At 34.7% G+C, this 25,090-nt stretch overlaps 1 protein-coding gene and 1 long non-coding RNA gene across 18 annotated transcripts in view; one reads left to right on the top strand and one right to left on the bottom strand.

Annotated features, from left to right (window-relative positions):
* LOC109243350 (partner of Y14 and mago) overlaps positions 1-3,538 on the bottom strand; it is a 4,241-nt gene extending 703 nt beyond the window's left edge. For both annotated transcript variants that reach the window (XR_002070557.1, XM_019410265.1), the window contains exons 1-3: positions 3,281-3,538; positions 3,077-3,196; positions 595-813 (exon numbers count right to left, since the gene is read on the bottom strand). Coding sequence is in view for 1 of the 2 variants with exons in the window: in XM_019410265.1 (XP_019265810.1) it covers positions 595-813; positions 3,077-3,196; positions 3,281-3,478 (537 nt within the window). In the remaining variant the exon portion in view is untranslated. The remainder of the gene's footprint in view (positions 1-594; positions 814-3,076; positions 3,197-3,280) is intronic.
* Positions 3,539-15,074: 11,536 nt separating this feature from the next.
* The window catches only part of LOC109243348, a 20,768-nt gene continuing 10,752 nt past the window's right edge, over positions 15,075-25,090 (top strand). For 4 of the 16 annotated variants that reach the window (XR_002070554.1, XR_002070556.1, XR_002070544.1 and 1 more), the window contains exon 1: positions 15,209-17,446. This is a non-coding gene — a long non-coding RNA (uncharacterized LOC109243348). The other 12 variants (XR_002070555.1, XR_002070546.1, XR_002070551.1 and 9 more) reach the window with 10 other exon arrangements.

Below are 25,090 nucleotides of genomic sequence, written 5' to 3'. Positions count from 1 at the left end.
CCCCCCCAGAACGTACTACAGATAAGTCACCAGCGATTAAAAGGCTGTTTTTTTAATATTAGATTGATAGTACAAATAAATTACCAGTAAAAACCCAAATCTTTCCAAAACTACCCAATGACCAGATTCTAATATATGTAGTATTTGAAAGATGAACCATTAGTAGAAATCAAACGGACATCCTCATGTCACAGTTCGACAGTTCCAAGAGGTCATTCTCAAAAAAGAAGTTCCAAAGTGATATTCCCATCCATGTCACATTTGACCAAAGTGTTGAGATGGGAGCACCTTGGATTGAAAATACAACATAAAGGTGAACCACCACATGTATGCAGTTGTTATGGATTCAAAAAATATGCACAAACATGTCATTACCTTGAAACAAAACCGAATCATCCATTTTGATGTACAAAATGGAAACAACAATTTTTTTCCACCATCCAATTGTGAAGTAGAATAATAAATTCCACCAAGGCATGGAAAACAAAGATGATAGCCGAGCATCTCTAAAATGCAGTAAGAAGCATCTAAGTTATGTTAAAGAACTCGAATGATGGCATGCCTTTGGAGAACTGGAAGCACTGGAGGACATACCTTTTTCTTCAGAGCTCGGATCTTTTTGTCAATGTCCTGCACACTATCTCCCACGGCAGAAGATTCGATTGAATTTGAAGGGGGGACAACAGGATTTGCAGATATCGCAAGGTTGTTTATCTGGGACATAACTGACTCAACCTGCTCTGGAACGCCAACTGAATTTTCAGCAGATGAGATTTCACCACTCTCTGGATTCTTACCCTTTTCAACTGCAGCCTGCCACAAGTTGTGTTAATTATAGCAGCATTTGGTTCACAACATTTGTAACAGAAAAACAATGCAGTTTTTAAGTCATCAAGCTCCTTTTTTTCGTGATTAATCAAAAAGTCTCTCACTAATATCACAACATGATCGTCCCAGAAACTACATCCTGTATACAGTGTCGATCTTCATAACTGAAGGCCTAAGTTTGAGGATGTAAGATTGGACGAAAGTGAAGGTCATTTGGGAAGAGGTGAGATTAGAATTTCTTCATTAATTTACTTGTATTTTGGTATTAAGAGGAGGACATACCCTTTGTATAGATAGTTTGATGGATCTTTCGGGAGATTAACATTTGTATATGAGTTGTAATTTCTGATCTCAATACCTATGCAAATGGTAGCTGGAACATAAGCTATTGCCAAGATAGGGAATTTAGAGCCTAACCTCCACGTTACAGAAACTGAAGAAAGGATTTGGATTAGACATAAGGTTGACTTATCAACTAGAAAAGGTAACAGTACAGGGAAATTCACTCTAGAACGTGTTATTACAATATGCTTCATATTGCAAGGACACTAAGCCTAAGTCTTTGCCTTGGAAATTGCCAGTCAAAGCAGAGCCCCAATAAAAGCTTCCCATTTTGGTTGGATAGCAGTACATGAAGCTGCCTAACTCAGTATAACCAGAGGAAAATGCGCTCATTTCGTGCAATAGGTACTTCGTGTAAAAGGTACATCGAGGAACCTAATCATCTTTTCCCATTATGTGGGTTGGCAAGGTAGAAGTGGGATATTTTCCAAATCTATAGGTGATTAAAGGTGAAGCCCAGATACCCCATGGCCACATACGTCAGCTCAGTGATAGGAAGCCGCAGAAATCTATTCAAAAGATAGTACGTCATCCAGCTTGCATTTTGTGGGCTTTCATTGAGGGAGAGGGACAAGAGATGCTAAAACCTAGTCATACTCTGAAGTCCAGGTGATTTCCATTTGTGGTAATTTTAAATATATAAATAACGTGGAAGTTTTACTGGAATTTATTAGCTCCCTACAACTTTAACGTTGTGGCCTTCTACATGTATTTTTTATATACCTGCACCTTCATGGTGCTATTTCATTGATAAGATATCTGCTCGTTATAAAAACATACATCCGATAACAAGGTGTCTAACTTTAGTTGTTGGTTTGCTGTCGCATATTACGCTGACTGAATTACGATAGCCTAGGAATGCATCCTTGCTCTTGCTCGCCAGCTTTGGTGAAGGATTTTCTGCTAATCCAGGTTTTTATCGAGCAAGTTAGAATTAGAAGAACTTGGGAAACTGAAACCTATTAGCTTTTCTGGTGCATGCACAAATAGAGAGACCTACAAGCCATTGGGGGTACTACGACTGAAACCGCATTATAAGAAACCAGCTTAGGTCCAATATGGTTGTATGGCCAACTTTGAAGCCCGATTAAATGCCATTTGATTCGATAATCTTTCATCATGAACTGCAGCTACTACCCACTTGCATAAGCTAGCAATATAATTGCATTACATTAAGCATAATGCACATTAAATACAGTGCATTATTATATTACCTTATATCTTACAGCAGTATCATATGCATCACTCATGCCATCAAGATTTTCAGTGCATTTATATTATTATGTCATAAGATATCTGTCTATGTCGTTTCAGAGTTGAAGAAAATGAATAATTTGGTTGAATATAAAATTGATTAAAGATCTGCAACACTGCAACTAATGCAATAACAGCTATGACAGTTGACCAAACAAATTGGGGAAAAAACTTAACTGGACTAGGTGCATGCACTAAACCATGTTAGTTAACCTTGATTAAATGACAAATCGAGCGAATAATAAATAGAATTAATTAACCATGCTTACATACTAAACCTTATGTAAAAGCATATGTCATGGCCTTCAAAGGCGGATCCAAGATTTGAATTTTATGGGTTCATGTTCGGGATTCTACCACAGTCCATTTGATTTACTGAGTACGGAATCTATTACTTATACTTATTTAGTGAATTTTAATCACATATACATAGTCCAAAGTGAATCTATTGGGTTCGGATGAACCCATAACATTAACACTACATCCGCCCCTATGCGCTTTTACCTTTGGCGGATGCATGGGTACAGGTAAATAATGTTCCCAAAAAAATGTTCAGGCCATATAAACTAATCCTCTCGTAACTAAAACAGAGCTGACTAAAGTATAGTAGTAATAAACAAGAAATAATGAGAGAAGGGGAACTAATTTGAACCTGTTGACGCTTTTCCTTCTTCCTTTCATTCCGCTTGGCAGCTTTAGACTTAGGTTTAGCTTCCATCACCGGATCATACCCCGGCGGAACATCCTGCAGTGACTCCATTTCCTTCTTCCACTGCCATTTCCCAAAGCACCAATTAATCAACACAAGTACACACAGAATAAACCAAAACAACATGTACGGCTAATGTATACTTACAAGAGCGCCTTTAGATTGGTAAATGGCGACTTCATCTTGAGGCACATAACCAGCCCTGATACGAATAGGTTTACGGAGGGTTCCGTCGGGGCGTCGCGTTGGTGCGAGAAGTCTTTCGCCTTCTTTTAGGGTTTTGCTTAGCTCAGCTGCCATTTGTTTCGCTTCGTCTTCTCCTCCTCTGGTTGTGCTGCTCGCCATTACTAGCTATCTCAGCTGTCTAATCATCACATTTACTAGCAATTAGAGCTGTCTTATGTTCAGTATCGGATTATTTAATCGAGTCCCCCTCGAGGTGGTGAGTCACGGGCCGGGTTTATATTTGTTAGTGTTTTGGGCCTTGATGTAATTTTCCAAATTTTAGAAAAAATATAACCAATTTAAGTTGGGACTTATTTGGGATGTTTATGTAAGATTATTATTTTTCCTTAAGCGGCTGGTTATGGCTAGTGGTGACAAAATGGTTAAAAGAAACTAGTTAACCACCCATATTATTCATTAAAAAATAAATTGGATAATGAACATTTTAAAAACGGGTCAAGTATGAATAATAATCATATTATCCATTTAGAAAATGGATAACCAATGGGTAACTAATGGGTAACCAATGTAAAACCTCGAATTGAGAGTTTCGCAAGTTTGAGAGATCAGTAATTCTCCCAATAGTGATCATATTCAAGAAGTCATGGATAATATGGTTACATATATTATCCGCGAGTTAACCTTTTTTTATCCGTATTTATGAAAGAATTACAAGAAAATACACATGACTTCACACCATAATAAAAAATGGTTCATGTTTTTAAGTTTTTACCCGACCTAGCCCATATTGTACATATTTTGAAAGCACTAGCAAACTCAAAATCTGCGTTCTTACAATCAAATGCTTCTAAAAGTTATGGAGTTAAATTGTGTTCTCACAACCATTACTTTCACTCTCTCTTCTTCTTACATCTTCTACATATGCTTCAAGGGATCGTCCGCCGTTACTGCTTCTCCCCATGTGTCACCTGGTTGCAATGTAAGAAATTTGAAGAGTAAAGGTCCACCATTGAAGACCATTCAAAGCTTTGCTTTCGAAAATAGGATTTTTTTGAGTTTGTTAGTTGTTTGGATTGGGTATTGTTCCAATTGATTGAAAATATCAAAAGGAGTTCAAATTTTAAATTTGAAGTGATTTGGAGTAGATTTGAGTTAAATTTCAGAAAAGACGCAAGGAAGAAGACAAAGTCAGTTTTTTGTATAATTATGTATAATCTTGTATAATAGTGTATACGAGTGTATAAACACATTTTATACACCTTTATACAAGCGTCTGTAGACGAATTTCTTCACGATTTTCTGTTGCAATTCTTGTTCAAAACCAGTCCAAATCTCCATTAAATGACTTCAAATTTTATATACAACCTCCTTATACTATTTCTAATAAGTCTAAATAACATCCACTCCAAATTTCTCACAAATCAAATTCAAAATTTAAACCAACATATTTAAGCTTGTTAAAAATCTAATTTTCACCATCCAAATGGATTTGGTTTGTTGAACTAATATTTGAGTCACAGTTACTGATTCGAAAATTAACTTAAAAGCTTGACCAATCTTTTTTAAAAATTAGATAGTAATTTCGAGAACCTATTGGAGTTGAATGTTGAGTATTCGCCTATTATTTTTGGGCTAGTTGGTTGTAAATTGAAATATGAGCTATAAAATTGAAAAGTAGGGAGCCAAGTTATTCTTATGTGGAATTTTCCCTATTAAATATGAGTCGGGTCAGACAATTTGTCCATATTTTTCATTGCCCGTTTTCGACCCGTCTCATATTCGACTCGACCTGTCCGTTTTTCAATCCCTAGTTATGGCTGCCGAGGCATATAGAGGAGAGATGTGGACATGAAAATGGGAAGTCAGCTGTTGAACAAAAGTGTATGGGAATTTATGAAAAATATCTAACTTGATTGTAAAAAACGAAAAGGGATCAAAAGTAGTCCTCTACTATTCGAAAATGTTCATCTATATCCTTCGTTATACTATTGGTCCATAATAGCCCCCAATGTCATAAAACTGGTGCAAAAATATCCCTCTACTATCCGAAAATATTCATTTATACCGTCCGTTATACTATTGGTCCATAATAACCCCCGATGTTATAAAACTGGTGCAAAAATACCCCTCTGCTGTTAGGACCCTCCAACATGACAAAATTATCCTGCGTGGCCTAACATATGCCGAGGTGGATGCCACCTCATCGCACTTATCCCGTTTTACCCCCTTCCCAACTCCACCACCACCTCCCTCTTCACCCAAGCACCACTAACATTACCTCCTCCTTCCCCATACACCTATTTTTCCACCACCATCAAACCACTACTCTTGACCACCATTTGTTCACCAAAAAACAACTGAATCGAAAAGTATTGTGTGCAGTATCCGGTTCAGAAGCAAATCCTGTATTTAATAAATAAGTAAGCGAACAAAAAAGTATGAAATCTAATTAAAGTCAAATTGGTGACAGATACAGATAGCTAGTTTAGTTAGGAAACTAGAACAATAATATTTTCTTGGACTGCACTTTCTTGCCTTTGATTTTTCGATAAAAATGTACTTATATATCTTGGTAATTATGGGTAGCGAACCTAAATTCGGAGCAATCTAGCATTTACAGTGTATGGGTTCAAGATATATGTGATTTCTCAGTCAAAATTGAATTTGGCTTAGCGAGCACCTAGTGTTCATGATGTTTAAGAACTGGAATCCTATTTCAGTAATTTTTCCATCTTCTAACCATAAACACTTTGTCTCAACTCTCAACTAATAAAACAATCCTTGAAGCAGCAATATCTTTATCTCTCGTTATATTATATATTGGCCATTTTTAGGTGCCTGTTATGTAATTTGTCCTTATTATTCTCTCTTTCTTCCGTAATTGTATTGCATCATATTCAAAATCTTCGATTCAATTTGATTTTAGCGAAAGAATAGTGGTCAAAATTAGTGATTTAACGGTGGTAAAAGAATAAGTGTGAAGGTGGTAAAGGGGAGGTGATGTTGGCGGTGATTGAGTGAAGAGGGAGGTAGTGGCGGAAGAAGAAGTTAGGGAGGGGGTAAAAGGGGATAATTGCAATGACCTGGCATGCCACGTGGCATCCACCTCAGCGACGTGTCAAGCCACATAGGATAATTTTGCCATGATGGAGGGTCTTAACGGCAGAGGGGTATTTTTGCACTAATTTTATAACGTCGGGGGCTGTTGTGGACTAATAGTATAACGGAGGGTATAAGTGAACATTTTATAATAGTAGAATGATATTTTTGACCCTTCTCCATCGTAAAAATTAGATGTATTCTGATTCGATTTTAATGTAGGTATTTTAATTCAACTTTCAATTTTATATCAACCACTTTCGAAGAATTATATGAGTACTAATTAAAATGCAAATGCAATAATCTATCATGATTAATGAATTGATTTAATAGGGAAAAGGCTTATGTGGCAATATAAAATGGGTCAAATTATCGAGAAGTTTTATTTTGTGTCTCATACAACTGACACTGGTTGTATGAGGCTTCTTTTTGTCTCACAAAATTGTGGACCCCAATCTTACACTGCTGAGTCCACAGAATTCTGGGTCCACAAAACTGTGAGACAAAAAGTTACCTCATACAACTAGCGTAAGTTGTATGAGACACAAAATAAAATTTTTCCAAACTACCAGTTTTAATGAAACTATTTAAAGCGTAATTATAAAATGGCTAAAGGTACATTAATTTTTAATGGAAAAATTACGCGGCACATCAAACATTTGCACTGTATTTAATATTCCTAGTTGCACTTTTAGCAAATTTACCATTCATAATTATATTTGAATTTTATAGCAAATACATGAAGTAATAGATTGATTATTTTGAACCGAAACAAGAGAGCAACAAACTCCGGTTAGAGTGCTCGGTTAGTTTGCGGAAGTCCTGAGTTCAACTATCAATAAAAATATTTATTTCTTTATATTATTAAATAAATTATAATTACTAAGATCAAACTGCAGTAATCTATATATTATATTAAAAGCACGAAGGTCCTTAGCGAAACGTCGTTCGTATTTTTTACCCTTTCAAAATTAATTTCACATTAGATAAAATAGTAATTAAGTTACTTTCCTAATATTTAGGACTATGATGTCAATTTAAATTTTATTCTTATTTTTTTTCCTTATTTAAATTATGTAGGAAGTTCTAATAATTAGGACTCTAATATAAATTGTTTACTTATTTAGACTATGTTACACAACTATAATATCTTACATAAATTTATTGAGAAGGGTGAATTAGAGTTGAAGAAGGTTATCTCTCTCTCTTTCTTTTTTTCTTTTCTTTTTTTTTTCTATTTATTTTTAAAGGGCACTCTATATATTCGAACTATAATACATTTTTACCTACTAAAATAACATATTCTTTTCTTCACCCATTTTTTGTATAATGACTAAAATTACATTCAATACTTAGAACAAATAACAAAGAAAATATTCAACAATCTATTAATATATAAAAGGAGAGGCAAATAAATGTTATGATGACAAGTGGTATAATATTAAATTGACAAGTGTCTAAATTTAGGACAATTTTCCAACTTTGTTGGAGTTTAAATTATTTCAAAAATCTGCCACTTAAAACAAACCAAAAAAATCATAATTCCCCCACGTATATTTGTTTGGTATTTTGGAATTTATTTATCAAATCTAGGTAATAAAAATAATAATTAATTCCTCTCACGTCAAGTTGGGATTAGGCCTTCTTTTTATCTTCACGTTGGGATTAGGCCTTTTCTTAAGTTATTAATATATACCTAAATAGTTAGATTTTCAAATTTGTCCAATAAAACGGGGGAAAAAGAAGAAAAAAAACCCCACGATCCCAAACGTGGGCTTCATCAACAATCAGAAACCTAACTCCGTAACTGCTTTTTATCTACGGCAACCATAACTGCTTTAAATCTATGGCAGATAGCGCTTTATGTAGTTTCTTCTTACCCTTTCTATTCCTATTCTCTGTTAACAATAATATTCCCCAAGTTGATTCAACAATAGTATGTGGTTTCTCTTATTTTAAATTTGCAAAGATGGCTACATCAGTTCATGAAATCCGACAATTTCAAGCAACTCGAGGCAATGGAATTTGAAAGTTATGGGAAATTTCGGATCGCTTCAAGCCTAAAATATCATATTTCATACAATTGATCTTACAAGATGCAAGGGTAACATATTCGTTCAATAATTTCACTTATTTTTAATGTCCTCCTTCTCTATTGTGTTTATGCACTAATTTTCCACAATCCTGAAATTTAGTTTCCAAAAAAATTTGTGACGTTAGTAGTGGCATTCAATTCCTAAAGTGTATCACTATCTCATAGATTAAAGTTCTTCTTTTCTTTGTTGATTTTTACTTGCCTTTGGGTTCTAAAGATCGTAGATAGTTGAATCGGTAGTCATCATTTAAGTAAAAGAAAAGTATATATAGCATGTGCAAACTATATTTAATTAATTTAATGTGAAAAAACACAACTCTTCTGTGTTCTTTGTACTTTCTTTTTCCCCGTTCCTTCTTTTTTGGCTCACTGCTGGACTTCTTCTTTCAGGACAATGACTCTGAGGAGGATGAGGATATGACAATAAGACCTCATGATGTGGTTATAGTTTGGAGAACATTCAATGCCTCATTCGTCAAGTATTCTGAAAGGTGAAACGAAGAGTCAAGGGACTGCCTCATTAGCGGGAAAGCATCAGTCACTGCAGAATTAACGCTCATTCAAAGAACTTTGGCATTTGGATCCTTTCTAAAACCTGCAATCTAAAGGTATGTATATAAAATTTTCTGATCTTGAAGCACACCATGGTAGCTTGAAGAAGGATTACAGTTTGTTTCGAACCAAATTTACAGTAGTGGTAAGTCATTCACAATGCAAGAAGGAAAATGGTGCTTTGAAGATTGTATCATTGTATGGTAAAGACTTGAATAGGAACAAATAAAATTTGTATTGTTCAAGACAAATAAGAAAAAAATGTTTAAGTAGAATGACTACATCATACTAATTCAAACATAATCTTAAGGGGCTTTCAACTATATCGCAATAGGCAACACTCTCTCAATTAATCAACAAAAACTATAGTAATAGGTTACTTATGTACTCATCAGATCAAACTTTTCAAGGAAATTCATCAAGCCACTAAATTTTACAGGGGAAAGTTAGAATTTGACTTGATTTTGAGTGTTGTTATGAGTTTTCTTTGTCAATAATCTCTGCTACAAATCATAATCACATCTGGTTTTTGGGTATTTCTTGCTAAACCAGAAAAACTAGACTGTTCTGTAGTCAATTACTCACATATAAGAATACCGAACTTATACACAGATTATGAAGCAATATTATAGCTGGTAAAAGATAATCAAGTAACCGAAAAGATACTTAACTTCAGAAGATGAGATAAAGGAAAATAAAGTGAAAGGAAAAGCAAATTAACAACCTTCAGGAGAATTAAATTTCAGTCCTTACAAACTTCTCCCGCTGTCCCCCCAGATATTGGGACTTGGAACCGCAGTCGAACATTTTGTACAGTCAAACACATATACAGTCACTGCAGCAGAACATAAAATTTAAAGTTAATCATAGTCTTGAACAGTTTAGCCTCAGTTTATCAAAAGTTGACCTATATGAATAGAGCTTTTTTGCAGTCAAGGAAATGGTCTTGAATCCAATGAGTTCTAAATAGTCATAACAACATCAGCCAAGATGATAAGTTTTTCTCAAACACATTAATATCCACTTGGAGCAACGCGCTAACTAAAATAATTGAATTAAACAATTATATTATTCTCCTTCTTCCATCAAAATTTAGATGGTGCCTGGCCCCATTGTTTTCGACTCTCAATTCCCTCTTCAGCATTTGATCCGCTGTCACAATAGAGTATTTATCTTTCTGTGGTTTAGCTTTCTTATTAAGCCATTTCATCTAAGCATACATAAAGATTTCAGAGCTTAACCTACTGAAGCTGAAGCAACAGCCTTAAACGAGTATTTATTTGTACCTTACACTTTTTGTCTCACCACTTGTGGAGTTGTGGGATTACACAGGATTTGTTATTGTTGTTTTACACTTTTTGTCTCACCTTGACCCACCAAGTTACTACTTCATTGTGCAGTAAAGCTCCTAAAATTTAGACTATTTGGCAAATAAACCAAGGTAGCTATGACGAAAAATTTACAAACTTCAAACCAACGAAAAAGAAGGTTTGCATTTTACAAACATCAATAGCAACTTTCAAAATGCAAATTTCCAGAAACTAACTCAAATACCCTAACTTGAACATTTAATTTCCTACATTTTGGTACTACCGCTGTAAGCCTAATCAACCTTCCCCTTTCCTCTACCCTTTATATAATTTTTCTTACGACGGTGGTGTCCGAGCTAGCTCGCGTACCTCGACTATTCCACCGGGTACTTTCTATCTCCCACCAGCACAGGTACCGGGTAACTCTATCCAACGCCTATACATATGGAAAAAATCATGTAGTGTTTTTACCCTATATAATTATTATATCTTGAGACGATCCAAATTTGGACAAATTCTCAATCTCAATTTCATTTCAACAAATAACAAAATATCAAAATAATTTCAGTATACTCATGTTGACTGAATTTCAGATGAAGTCCATATTTCTACAACTAAGTTCCAATCCCATCAACATTGAGTTTTTAATCTTACCCTTTTCATCTATACACAAAATGACATAACCCCTTTTGATTTAACTCATCAAGATTGAGTTTTAATCTGACCCTTTTGATTTAACCCATCAAGATTGACTTTTTAATAAAACCCTTTTGATTTAATCCATCAAACATTGAATTTTTAGTCTTTATTGACCATTTTCAGATGCAAATTTTGCATTTAAATCAGATAAAACGGTTCAATGAACTGAACAAAGTATAGCATAAAGAGCAAAGTAGTTTTAAAAAGGGAAACTGAAATACAAGGTAATTACTAAAACATATGAGTATAGATCAGAGAAAGGGGACTTACTGTTGAAGTCTTGAGAAATTAATTCATGGAGATAGGAAGAAGAAGAAGAAGAAAATGGTGGGATGGTACAGACAGAGAAAAGTGTCGGTAAAATCAAAAATGACTGCTGCGTGCTGCCCCACAAACCCCCTCCCTCCACACCCCCCCCCCCCAAAAAAAAAACCACATTTCAATTTTCTTTTGTTACTTTTTGTCAATTAGTGTCAATAAAACCTTCAACGATAGGTAAATATGAAATTCATAAAGATGGCTAATACGAAAGATAAAGAAAATAGTCTCTCTCAATTACCAAAAATTTAATTGTTTAGTTAGCATCTATTATTTCTAATTTGCACATAAGATATCGGAATATATAGTGGCTGTATGTGGATTTTGTAACGTTAACAACATTATAAATCAACTCTAATAGTGAATTTTATTACTTTAACAACATTTACAATTTAATAGAAAGAAAACTAAACTCCTGGGTTCTAAAGTAAAATATAGACAAGTCGAGTAATAGGCAATTATACCACATTAATATTATTATGTCAGCAGAAGATTTAATACTTAAAATTTTATGTTGGTGCCCAATTTATATTTGTGCCCTTGGTTCAGGTTCAAATCTTATCGAATGCCCTATTTTCCCAAACTGAAAAATATGGCATAACCATTTAGCTCCCGACATTCTAACTTATTTTTTTTGGGCTAAATAAATCCACACACGTACACACATGTGTAATGATATTTGAAAATAAATGATCTCGAAGATTTGTACAAAACAAATGAATTAATAATCGTCGGTGCTAGAAAATTTAGAATGAGCCTCTCCATTTCATCGAGTTCCAAATAATAAAATTTTTACTGTACCAATACTTTTTTTAAAGAAGAATAATTAGAATTTTGCTGTGTGTATGAATAATGAAACATTTTGCCTTTGGTCTTAGCTTTTAAATCATTAAATAAACGTAAGGCCATAAGTTTGCATAACAAACATTAAGATGAGTATTAGTAGAATTGAAGTTGTTATCAGAGTGCGCGTACATTATGGATGTCAAGGTTATGCAAATGGGAATAATTGTGTTTCCGTAACTAATTTTTCTATCTTAAAATACTATGGCTTTGTCGTATTTCTGAATTTTCAAGGCATGAGAGACCTTTGTTTGTGGCAATCTAGCTGGTATACATAGGGGCGTATGTGGGGCATACTCGATGGGTTCAATTGAACCCATAACTTTCGACGTAGAGTAAAAATTTATTAAAATTGCAAAAATAATAAATATGAACCATAACTTTTAAAAATATAATGGGTTCAATACTAAAAAATTTAAAAGTTGAACCCATAGGGTTTAAATCCTGGATCCACCTCTGGGTATACTTGACTTGCTTTATTAAGGCTATAAAGAACATTATTGGACTTCAAGAAATAATTGTATGTTTCTTTATTGAGTTTCCTTACTACTTTATTATACGAACATCCATTACATTAATATGTTCCAAAAAATAATAGCATTTTCATGCTTTTTGTATCTACCGTCTTTTCCAAGATATATTTTCTTAACAAGAATTATATTATTATTCTCCGCGCAACGCGCGGGTACGGATACTAGTCTATATAGAATAGGAGAAGCAAAACCACTACATTAAGACAGGTGTCTTAACTACAAAAAGCCAAGTGACATTGTTAAGACAAAATAAACTACTTTTCTAACTAACTTTTTATTAAATTTTAAATTTTGAATTAATTGGTTACACTACTTTGAATTAATAAATATACATATCTTATAATTATCAATAAAAAACGAAAATACAAAAAAAATTCTACTCATTCAAATTAGAGTTTTAAAATTATTTTACAATAAAAAACAAAAATAACAAAAAATAATAAACTACCAATTTAAATTGGAGAGTAATTTCTTCCTAATAAGTTGTAGTAGTGTGNCGATCTAATATGTTCAAACAAGCCCGATTAGGATTTAATTTAACTAATATTATTTAATAATGACCGCGCATCGCGCGGGTACGACTACTAGTATAAAAGAGAAAGAGAGAAAAAGGTGGTTGGCAAAATTAATAACACTAATAGTTCTGCAGACACAAAGATTCAAAATTGAGTTTATTCTTTGAAAATAGAATTCTTATTAAATAAAATTGTAATTGCAGTTAAACATTTATAATTCGAAATATACAAATATATATTAAGAATTAGAATTACGAAAATGATTTTTTTTTTAATATTGAGAAATAAATAATTAAATAATTGACAAAATAAATCCAATGTTTTTTTTAAAAAAATTCATTATATAAGTAAAAAATTATTTTTATGTTAACACGTCTTTCAGGATATATAAATTTATTTCTAAAATGATAGAATTGGCGGTGAAAGGAGTCATAAAATAGGATAAAGTCACTTATACATGATATTAAGAGCCAAAATAATTAATGCAAACTCCATAATAATCAATTGGATAGTCATTTAACTATTTCTTAAGTCATCTAATTAATCTTTTGGCGGTAAAGTTATTTAATTAATTTATTAATATTTAGATATAGTCATTTAGTTAATATGTTATTTAATATTTAATTCCTAATTTATAACTCCTAAATTTAAGGCAAATTCTCAATATTCAAAATTTTATGTTACGCATAGTTGGGATTTAATATTTGATATTTAGGCAAAATTCTTTAAAAATAAATCCTCGCCGTCAAACAAATGGCTGTAAATATACATAACAACAACTATTATATGGAAAGGAGTTCAATGCACTAAGGAAAGGATAAAGTATATCCAAGATGGAATAATATGGACACAAAATCTTAATTGATTTATAATTCCTAAATTTAAGACAAAATTTTTAATGTTACATAATGTTAGGTTTTGAAAGGTATTTTTAAGGAAGTCTTTATATAAGGTGAAATATTTATCGATTTTAAGGTTTTTAATACTAAGACTTCCTACATGGTTCAAAATAAGAAAATATTCAATAATTAAATTTTTAGTTGATTTCACACATGAAATTATCATTTTATTATTTTATAATATTTAATATTTTAAAATCAACTAAAATTTATGGTTCAAAATGTAGTTACTGGATTGTTCTCTTGCAATAGTAATTTATTCCTTTTTAATTTATCGGAGCAATTTATATAGTATTTTCTATTGATTAAGGAAATAGAATAATTTATATTTTTCTCCAGAGAAAGAAAAAGTTATCTTTAATTAGTTAACAGATCATGTTTTTGTTAATTAGAGAACTTGAAAATGACTGGAAAAATAGAATAATCTACAAAATACCTCTTTTATAATTTTTTTTTAAAAAAACTTTTAAATCCTTAAAGGCTATATGTTCTTGCTGAAACTAAGATAAGTCGTAAAATTTAGATGATGAAATTATAGACCTAAAACTAAATATAGTTGAATGGACAGAGTAATGATTGAAGAAATATATGAGACAAAAATTATTCCTTTATTGTGTTAGCTATAGATTATTAACAACCATCAATTCAAAAGCATATATTTTTAGTTTGTAATCTTACACAATTATTAATATAATATTTATAAGAAACTTCTTAAATAATCACTCACGAGATAGGTGCACGCGCAACGCAACTTTCCTAAGAAAAGTTATAGCTATGTTTTAAAAAGTATACTAGCTTTAATAATGACCATTCTGCAAATGGCCCGAAAAACAAGCAAATGGACCCAATATATATATATATCTATATATATATATATATATATATATATATATATTTTTTTTTTTTTTCCAACTCGAACTGCTTTCAGCTTTGGAATTTTGCTAGTTGCTTCTCTCTGTCGCCTTCTGCAGGGATCTCATCTCGTTTTGTTTATCTGACGCAATTAAATTGTATGTTTCTCTTTTTATCTCGCATGATTCTCCTTCTAAATATGTTTTCATTGTTTTCTATAATCAGACAATTATATCCTTTCTTTTTGAGCTGATATCAATAGTAAAACACTAATGATAATGTATTGATTAGGATGCCGTGTTTGCAATGATTATTTTTAGTTGTAAAACACGGAATTAAGGAATTTCTCTTTGTAATCCTTGTAACTTTACATGTTAAATGCACGTTTATATATGCTTTTCTAGCTGGAAGTAGTATTGCAATGGATTATTTATTTGCGTTTTAAGCAATAAACATAATTTTATTCTGAAAATATAATTGATTAATTGGTCTCTTGGGTGTTCGGAGAGAGACATAAAATTGGAAAAAAATAATTAACTAATTACAAATCATTTTCTTGAAATATCCAGTGGTTCTGGGAGCACAGTTGAGTGCAATGGATATATCAGATGTATCCTTATTGCAGATTCAGAAGCTAGTCATATTAAAGCTGTTTAAGTTCGTGTTTTAATAATCAAATTTTAACAGCTGGTAAGTCTTTGTCTGAAGTACTATACTTCCAGCAATAGGAAGAAACATAAAATGAGTACTAAGACCAATTAGATTTTGTCAAGATAGAAATTTCAGTTCTATTTGAAAACTCACAGTGCAGGAAATCACAAAGAGCGGACTGCATCCAATCAAGAGTTTATGAGGTAATTTATGCATCCGCGTCTTAGGTACTGACACAGAATGTAAGAAAATTTGAAATGTTGCAAAATAAAATGTAGTAGCATAGGAGACATCATTGTTGGAGTGACTTAGAAAATGTACAACCAGTAAGGTGCAATTATGTTCTTAAGATTTATCTCTCCTCGTTCGATCATCAGTCAGGTCAGAGAAGTAATAGTTCTAAACCGTTCTTTCATTATGCTCATTCCTTGTCTGAGGATATCTGAAAAATGCAGTGTCTTGCCATGTTTCCCATCTGAGGTCCTCTAAAGCAAAATTTCTGTGGTTCAAGCCTTTGAACATGTCTTTGTTCTTCCACCATGTGTTAATTCAGATTGTTATCCATAGTGACCGTAACTGTGTCGACTTCCGTTCCTTTGACGGGCAGCGTATCTGGAATCTCATTCAGATCAACTGATGATATGGGTACATCTATTAGAGAGGAGCTCCAGACTTGCAAATTGTCATCTGCTGTTCCAGAATGACCAGATCGTCTATCCTTGTCGGGACTTCTGCCTGGAAAATTCATGAGAGGCAAGTGACAATTTTTGTGTGAGAACTCCTCTCTGTGGGTGGTTCTTCACTTCTGAACTCATGTGAATTAGTGGACAAAGATACACAGAGATAAAAAACATGTTATATGTGAATATCAATGCACATGCAATCTTTTTTTTTGATAAGGTATGCACATACAATCTATTTCAAGTAATATGTTCCCCCCCGCTCTCCCTTACCACAGGTTGATTAGATTCCTCTGTGTTTGTAGAACTGATGGGCACATTCTCTTCCCTCTTTCACTCTATATGCTACTCACACTATTTGTTAGAACATGGCTGCAAAGAGTCTGATGTTTCAGGAATCTTCTTAGTAAATGTCAAAGATCATGCTAGAACAATTATCATGACTTTGCTACAATGTTGATAAACATCCCTAAATCTCTTTCAACTTCTGTACCTGACCCCTTGCTCCCTATAGATTGTATTATTCCCTTTCGGTCTGTCGCAAAATGCATTCTGCTTTCTAAATTGAAAATATTGTTCCTTAATTTAAAATTATTCCAATTGAATTTACAAAATGCTTTCCATGTAACTGACAATCAAAATCTTGCTTCTTTCCCTATTTATCAACTTTTGAAAGTTACACTATTTTAAAAGTTACAACAACAACAAACCCAGCTTAATCCCATACGTGGGGGTCTGGGGAGGGTAATGTGTACCAGCCTTACCCCTACCCTATAAAGGCAGAGACACTATTTTAAAAGTTGTATCCACATAAGTCTAGCACCTCTGTAGAGTCTTTGTCAAAGTGTCAATACAACTCTCCTTGATTAAAAAGAGAGTTATATGGAGATCAATTTATTATTATACCATCTCAACTTATGAGAAAAATTACTTCAACTCTATACTTGGCTTCAGTTTCTCTATAACACTACATGATTTCAACTTTTCTCCTTCCATAGCAGAAGTCAGTAGAATTTGGACAATGGGAGTATGATTCAAAGCCGTTTAGGCGGGGAAAGTAAGCTGTGCACTCGATACCATCGTAAGTTATTTCAAATTTCCAATTGGCTAACAGAATACTTTATCGGGATGGTAGAGGGCCGGGCTCATTATCCGCCGAGTTTCGAACCATACGCCTATAGCCCTTGGGGATTTCTCGGTTCACTTATCAATAAAAAAAAAAAAAATATTAGGATGTGGCTATGCCTGCATAAGTTTGTTGATGCTGGTAGATATACCAGAACTTGTCTTTCAAATATGTGATGTTTGTTTGGTTTCAATTTCGTATAGCTTTACAGAGGGAAATTTATTAACCTAAACAAGCTAAAGAAGATATGTACCTTGAGTTGTGGAGAGCCGTGGTCGTCCTCTAGGCCTCTTAACTGAGTGTCCCATTTTTTCTCCACAACAAGCACTTTGAGAATATAATTTCTGGCTGGAGACCTTAAACAAGCAATGGATGTCAAGCAGTAATCAAATAAGGAACTTCAGGTAGTTATGAAATATATGAGGAAGTACCAAAATCCAAATGACAAAAGAGGTTTAATATATGTTACTGTATTACATAACCTATCTGTGTACTGTAATCCATACATTAGCAAGTATGTTTAGTATTAATGCTGAAGGTCATATTGATGAATTAGCTGATATTTTGGGATGTGAGGTGGACAATACCCTACAGTATATCTGGGATTGCCGCTAGAGGTGAAGAAGAAAGAGAAAAATATTTGGCAAGGAGTAATTGATAGATGTACAAATAAGTTAACCCCATGGAAGAAACATCTATCATTTGGGGGTAGACTTATTCTAATTAGTACTGTGCTGGACGGAATGCCAACATATAACATGTCTCTGTTTTCTATGCCTATCGCAGTTGAGAACAAGCTGAACTCCATATGAATTGACTTCTTATGGAAAGGTAATGCAAAGAAAAGGAAGATTCACTTAGTTAAATGGCAAATGGTTACAAATGATAAGAAAGAGGGAGGTTTGGGAGTGAAGAATTTGAGATTGCACAATAAAAGCTTATTGTTTAAATGGCTGTGGAGATACAACAAGGGTGGTGATGGAATCTAGAAAAGGCTCATTGATACTATCTATCACAAGATGGATGATTGGAGACAAAGTCCCATACAGCTGAGGGTTGCAGGGGGAACCTGGAAGGGTATTAGTGGGGTTGTGGGAAGAATTCTTGCAACATACTAAGTGATGGGAAATGGGCTAGAATTAAGTTTTGGATACTTGGATTGGGAATTATAGTTTGAGAAGCAGATTTCCAGATTTATTCAGTTGTTCTGTGAATATGGATGGCTTTGTATCTGATTTTCTCTGAGTCAGGAAGGCAAATACAATTCTGGAGAAACTTAAATGATTGGGAGATAGAAGGTTACCGTCAACTCATTCAACAGTTGGAGTCAATTTCAGTGGATCAAAATTAGGAGGATGGTTTGATTTGGGTGAATAATAAGGACAATATGTTTGTTAATACTTGCTATAAGCTGCTACATAATCTTTCTGGTCAGGGGTTCCAAATTGGCCTTGGAAGAGTATCCAGAGAACTAAGGTCCCTGTCAAAGCTGCCTGTTTTGGATGGATTGTCACCTGGGAGGCTTGCTTAACTCAGAATAATTTACAGAAGATGGGTTTTGCTCTTAGTAGTATAAGGGTCTGAGTGTTTAGTTTCCTAGCAGTATTAAAAATGAAAATACATATTTTGCTCATTTAGGATTTTAGGCGCTGATCGTTCAGATGGGAAATTCTCAGTTGTGCAGTTTCAAGTGTCAATATGTCTATACTTGAAGATTCATAAATATAGCCTCTCAATTACATTTTTAGGTGGATGGATAATTTACCCTAGAGATTAAGAAGAAAAAGGGACAGAAGAAAATGTGTTATTTTTGTGATAGATGCAATGGAATGGACATAGTCTCATTTACTTGGAAAAAGAGAAGGGAAATAAAGTGGAACCAACATAAATGCGGAGGAGGTACAGATAAATAGTCGATTTTTTCCTTGGGCTTGTAGTTCTTTTTCTTTTTTTTGGTAATTAATCACTTTGTATTAATCACCGGTATAACTGTACAAAGCCATAACATCGCTTACACAACTAGCTATCTCATTACAAATCCAACAACCTATGTAAACATGTAGACTACAAAATCAAACAAACATAAAACTCTGTACTAATCTATGTATTCCAGTAGCAGCTCTAATGTCGCAAATGTAGGCTATTTCGCGTGCAATGGTATTCCATTCTCTCGGCCTTTTCCAAAAATCCTTAGATTCCTCTCAATCCAAATGGCATGTGATATTTCTGCATAAACCATCCGAAATAGTTTGGCTCTTTGGGAGTTTCCTTTAGCATTCTGAAGTACCCACTGCAGGTGTTGCTCCCAAGTATTTGTTGTCCTATATCCGTGCTGCATCCAGTGCATGATCTTACTCCATAAGCTCTTGGTAAAGACACATTTTACAAACATATGCTCCCTACTTTCATCATGATCATGACATAGTGCACATTGTGTCTCCACAGCCATTCCCCATTGTCGAAGCCTATCTGTAGTGAGAAGCCTGCCATGTAATAGCATCCACATGGTAAATTGTGCTTTAGGCCTTGCATTGTTTTGAAACATTAAACATTTTCAATTCACACGAGGCCTATCGCCCAGCAACTGTAAGTATATGTGCATGGTCAAACTAGTCCCAGAGTTATTCCCTTTGCACCTGGTTCATAGTTGCTCGAGCATTAAAGATAGGTCTGATTATCCAACAAGCTTGCTTAGGCATTGCTACTTGCAAAAATTGCTGTTCTTTGATGTAGTAGGAGGGGATCCATTTGATCCACAACCTGTCTTGTTTATTTTCCACATCCCAACACACTTTGGCAATAGCAGCTTTGTTCCACAATTGAATATTCACTAGATTCAGGCCTCCACTAGACTTAGGAGAACAAATCTTCTCCCATGATACCAGGGCCTTCTTAGTAATATTATTGGATGTAAACCAAATGTAGTTCCTATAATAAGCATCCATAAGCTTCAACACCTTGACAGGAAGTGGAAGCAGTTGAGCCCTTATCTTCTCCTCCAACCGCTACCTCCTCCCGACATGAAGGAATGCCCAATAATCCTTCAAGGGCTGGTATGTCCTTTCAGTTCTGGTCCGGGGAAGGCCGATCAAAGAAAGGACTCCAATACTGCCTGGTGCTGATTCAGCAATTTGCATCCAGTAAGCTTGGATGCCAAATACCACACTTTGCACTAACTGTACCCTCCCTGCATAGGATAGTTTCTTAGCTGTCCACGAGGATATTCTTGCCACTATCTTTTGAATAAGGGGCTGCCATTGAATCAGTGAGATCTTCTTAGTTGATAGTGGTATGCCCAAATATTTGAAAGGCAATTCTCCATGCCCATAACCAGGTGTTTTAGAATTCTAGTTCTCTCAGGTGGAGAGACCCCTCAAAAGTACACAGAGCTTTTTCCCAAGCTGGCTTGGAGTCTTGAAGATTGTGAGAAATGGCCGAAGCATCTATACATGGCATCAACTGACGGTAAGTCTCCTCTTGCAAACAAAAATAAGTCGTCAGCAAAGCTTAAATGTGTGATGCCCAGTTTAGCACACTTTGGATGATATTTGGATTCTTTGATTCCTTTCAGTCCATTTAAGCTTCTATTGAGGTACTCCATGACAATTGCAAATAGGAAAGGGGAGACTCCTTGTCTAAGTCCTTTAGCAACATCAAATGGATCAGTAGTTTCCCAATTTATCAATATAGTATAATTGACAGTCTTGACACATTTAAGTATCTAGCCAGTAAACTTTGTAGGGAAGCCCAATGTATCCATTACCTATCATACATGACCAATTCATGAGAAAGGATAATGTTATCAGCTATTCTTCTCCCGGGTATGAAACCAACCTGATTTGCACTGATTATAGATGCAATGATCCTCTGTATTCTTGCTGCTAACACCTTGGAGATTCGCTTATAAAGTAAGGTACAACAAGCTATAGTTAAGTCTTTCACAGTAATAGGTTTATCAACCTTAGGGACTAATGTTATGGTGGTACAATTTATGGCTTTGTACATTCTACCAGAGGTAAAGAAGTCTTTCACAAACCTCCTCCTTAATAATTGGCCAGGTTCTCTTGAAGAAATGAGCATTGTAACCATCCATTCCTGGTGCCTTGTCATCACCAATAGCCTGTAATCCTTCAAAGATTTCTTGATCAGTGACTTCTGCACATAGGCACATAGCTGAAGTCTTTGCTGTTGTGAGAGGGTAGGTCCTTGCTTCATGATCTCCCTGATGATAGCAAGAAGAGTCTGGGCAGCAGTCCCATCAAGGATTTGTAGAACTCAATAATTTCATGTTTTATCCCCTCAGGGTCATTTAGTCATTTAGTGTCTGTCCATCTGGAGAGGTAATTTCTTTGATCTGCTTCTTCTGAGTCCTTTCCTTCACTATAGCAGAAAAGTACCTGGTGTTTGAATCCCCAAGCTTAACCCACTTAGCTCTAGATTTTTGCTTCAGTACACTTTCCTCTACGAGGGACCATTTTTCTAGCTGATGAAGCATAGCTTTCTCCTAGTCCAGTAGGTAATCAGTACACTGTGAAACAATTTGCTACTGAATACCTTGAAGTTCACCTCCAGCCTGGTTAATATTAGTAGTAATAGTTTTGAATTCTTCATTGTTCAATATTTTGAGTCTAAGCTTTAGAGCTTTAAGTTTTAGCCAAATATTCTTCATTCTCGACTCTGCTAAATTCTGACCCCATACATTTTACACTAGCTGTAAGAAGTTAGCATGGTTTGCCCAAACATTTAAAAATTGAAAGGAATTTTCCCAAACCTAGCAGCTGTTCAGATTGAGAGCAACATAGGTGAATGATCAGAAATTAGGGGCAGATCATATTCAGTTTGCACATGCCCTTATTGTATCATCCATTCAAAATTTCCAAAGACACTGTCAATTCTACTACTAACTCTATCTGGTCCATGCTGCTTATTTGACCAAGTATAGTAGTCTCCCTTCCGTGGCAATAAACTAAACTGCAATATCATGAATACAAGCAGAGAAGTCCTGAGTTTCAGCATATGTTATAGGATACCCAACAACCTCTCTTGAGGGTATAGTACAACACTGAAATCTCCACATATTATCCAAGGTGCAGTTATATTTGTAGCCAAACCCTGCATGTCAGCCCATAATGCTTTCCTTTGCTCAGTACTATTATATCTATAAACAACAATCATTAAGCAATCCAATTTCCCAGAATTATCTCTTAGATGGCAATGCAAGAATTGTGCACCGACTTTTAATAAGTTCATAGTATACCATCGTGAATCCCTAAGGAGCCAGATTCTACCATTCTGAGCATATTGGTAGTTAGTAAAAACATTCCAGTCAGGTACAATAGCTTTGTTAACTCTGTGTGAGTTATGTTCTTTCACTGTTGTCTCTATCAATCCACCTAGTTTGATATTCCTATTTTTAATATAGTGATGTAGCTCTTTTTGTTTATAACTCTTATTGACTCCCCGAACATTCCAAAATAGCCAGTTGATCAACATGTAAGATGGCCTCTACCTCTGTCAAGGGCAATTGGTGTATATCTCCAGTCCCACAGGGTAATACATCAAAAGAATTTTTTAAGGGAAGTTTTGCCTGATTAAACTCAGGGCTACTTTCCACTTGTTTCCCTCGATGACACTCCTTGGACACAGGGGCATCATTTGGAGTTCGGCTGTTTCTTTGCCTTTGGCTAGTTTCTGTGAGAATGCACGGGAGAAAATCTATATTGATCAGTTAATTATAATACAGTTACCCCTATTTATAACTATACATAATACAAATCCTACTCCTATTCAATATGGGACACGAACTAATTACATATTAACTACATTACTATCTAACACTCCCCCTCAAGCCGGTGCATATAAATCATTTGTATCGAGCTTGTTACATATGTAACTAATACGAGGACCAGTGAGAGACTTGTTGAAAATGTCTGCAAACTGATCATTCGACTTCATAAACATTGTAGCCATATCTCCCGAGAGTATCTTTTCTCTGACAAAATGACAGTCAATCTCAATGTGTTTAGTACTCTCATGGAACACCATATTTGATGCAATATGAAGGGCAACTTGATTATCACACACAAGTTCTATCTTGCCGATCTCACCAAATTTCAACTCATTAAGCAAATGTTTGATCCAAACTAGCTCATATGTTGCCACGGCCATTGCTCGATATTCTGCTTCTGCACTAGACCGAGCAACCACATTTTGTTTCTTACTCTTCCAAGACCCAAATTACCTCATACTAAAACACAATATCCAGATGTAGAATGTCTATCAGAAGGTGATCCTGCTCGGTCAGCATCTGAGTACCCAACAATTTGCTCATGGCCTTGATCTTCAAACAACAATCCTTTGCTTGGAGCTGATTTTATATATCAAAGAATGCGGACAACTGCATCCCAATGACTATCACAGGGAGAATCCAGGAATTGACTTACCACACTCACAGGAAAGGAAATGTCAGGTCTAGTCACTATGAGGTAATTTAATTTATCAACTAGCCGCCTATATCTTGCAGGATCACTAAGCAGCTGCCCTTGTCCTGGTAGAAGTTTAGAATTTGGATCCATAGGACTGTCAACGAGTCTACAACCTGTCATTCTTGTCTCCTCAAGAATGTCTAAGGCATACTTCCGTTGTGAGATTACAATACCTGAGTTAGACTGAACGACCTCAATACCTAGAAAATACTTTAATCTGCTCAGATCCTTAGTCTGAAAGTGCTGAAAGAGATGTTGCTTCAACTCAATAATACCATCCTGATCATTGCCGGTAATAACAATATCATCAACATAAACCACCAGATAAATACTGAGATTTGAAGCAGAATTACGAGTCATGCGAGGAGACTGCTTTAGACCATAGAAGGACCGGCGCAACCGATATACAAGGCCACTAGACTCACCTGAGCAACAAAACCAGGTTATTGCTCCATATAAACCTCATCCTCAAGGTCACCGTGAAGAAAAACATTCTTAATGTCCAACCGATAGAGAGTCCAATGGCGAATAGCAGTTAGAAAAAGGCGGACTGTTGCTATTTTAGCCACGGGAGAGAAAGTATCGCTGTAATCGAGCGCAAATATTAGTATACCCTTTGGCAACAAGACGAGCCTTAAGTCGATCAACTTGGCCATCTGGATTGGATTCAATGCATTGGATCCAACGGATTGTGAGTCAAAGGCTTCTGATACAAATGACATTAATATATAACTCGTATAAGTAGTATATAGGTGTGATAAGAGAGGGAGGTAAGATCCTCCACCTCCAAAGATAATATTGTAATAACCCGAAATATTTTTATATAATTATTAATTGTGATTTATTTGTAGCTATTAAGTCAGATACTAAGCTAGTATACAAGATAAGATAGTGTATTAAACAAGTAGCTAGTGGGCTAATTACATATTACAAATTAAGAATTTAAAGTAAGTGACTTTGGTTAATTTTTTTTGTAAAGATGTAAAGTGTGTCGGGCCCACAATTTACTAGTGGGTCACGTAAACTTACTCTAGGGTATATAGATGGAAATTCAAGTTCCCTACTATGAGAAAGCAAAAAAAAAAAAAAAAAAAAAAAAAAAAAAAAAAAAAAA

This window comes from Nicotiana attenuata, unplaced genomic scaffold (assembly GCF_001879085.1).
Source record: "Nicotiana attenuata strain UT unplaced genomic scaffold, NIATTr2, whole genome shotgun sequence".
Lineage (NCBI taxonomy): Eukaryota > Viridiplantae > Streptophyta > Magnoliopsida > Solanales > Solanaceae > Nicotiana > Nicotiana attenuata.
The sequence above is the reverse complement of the archived record's forward strand: the minus strand, read 5'-3'. Positions and strand labels throughout refer to the sequence as shown.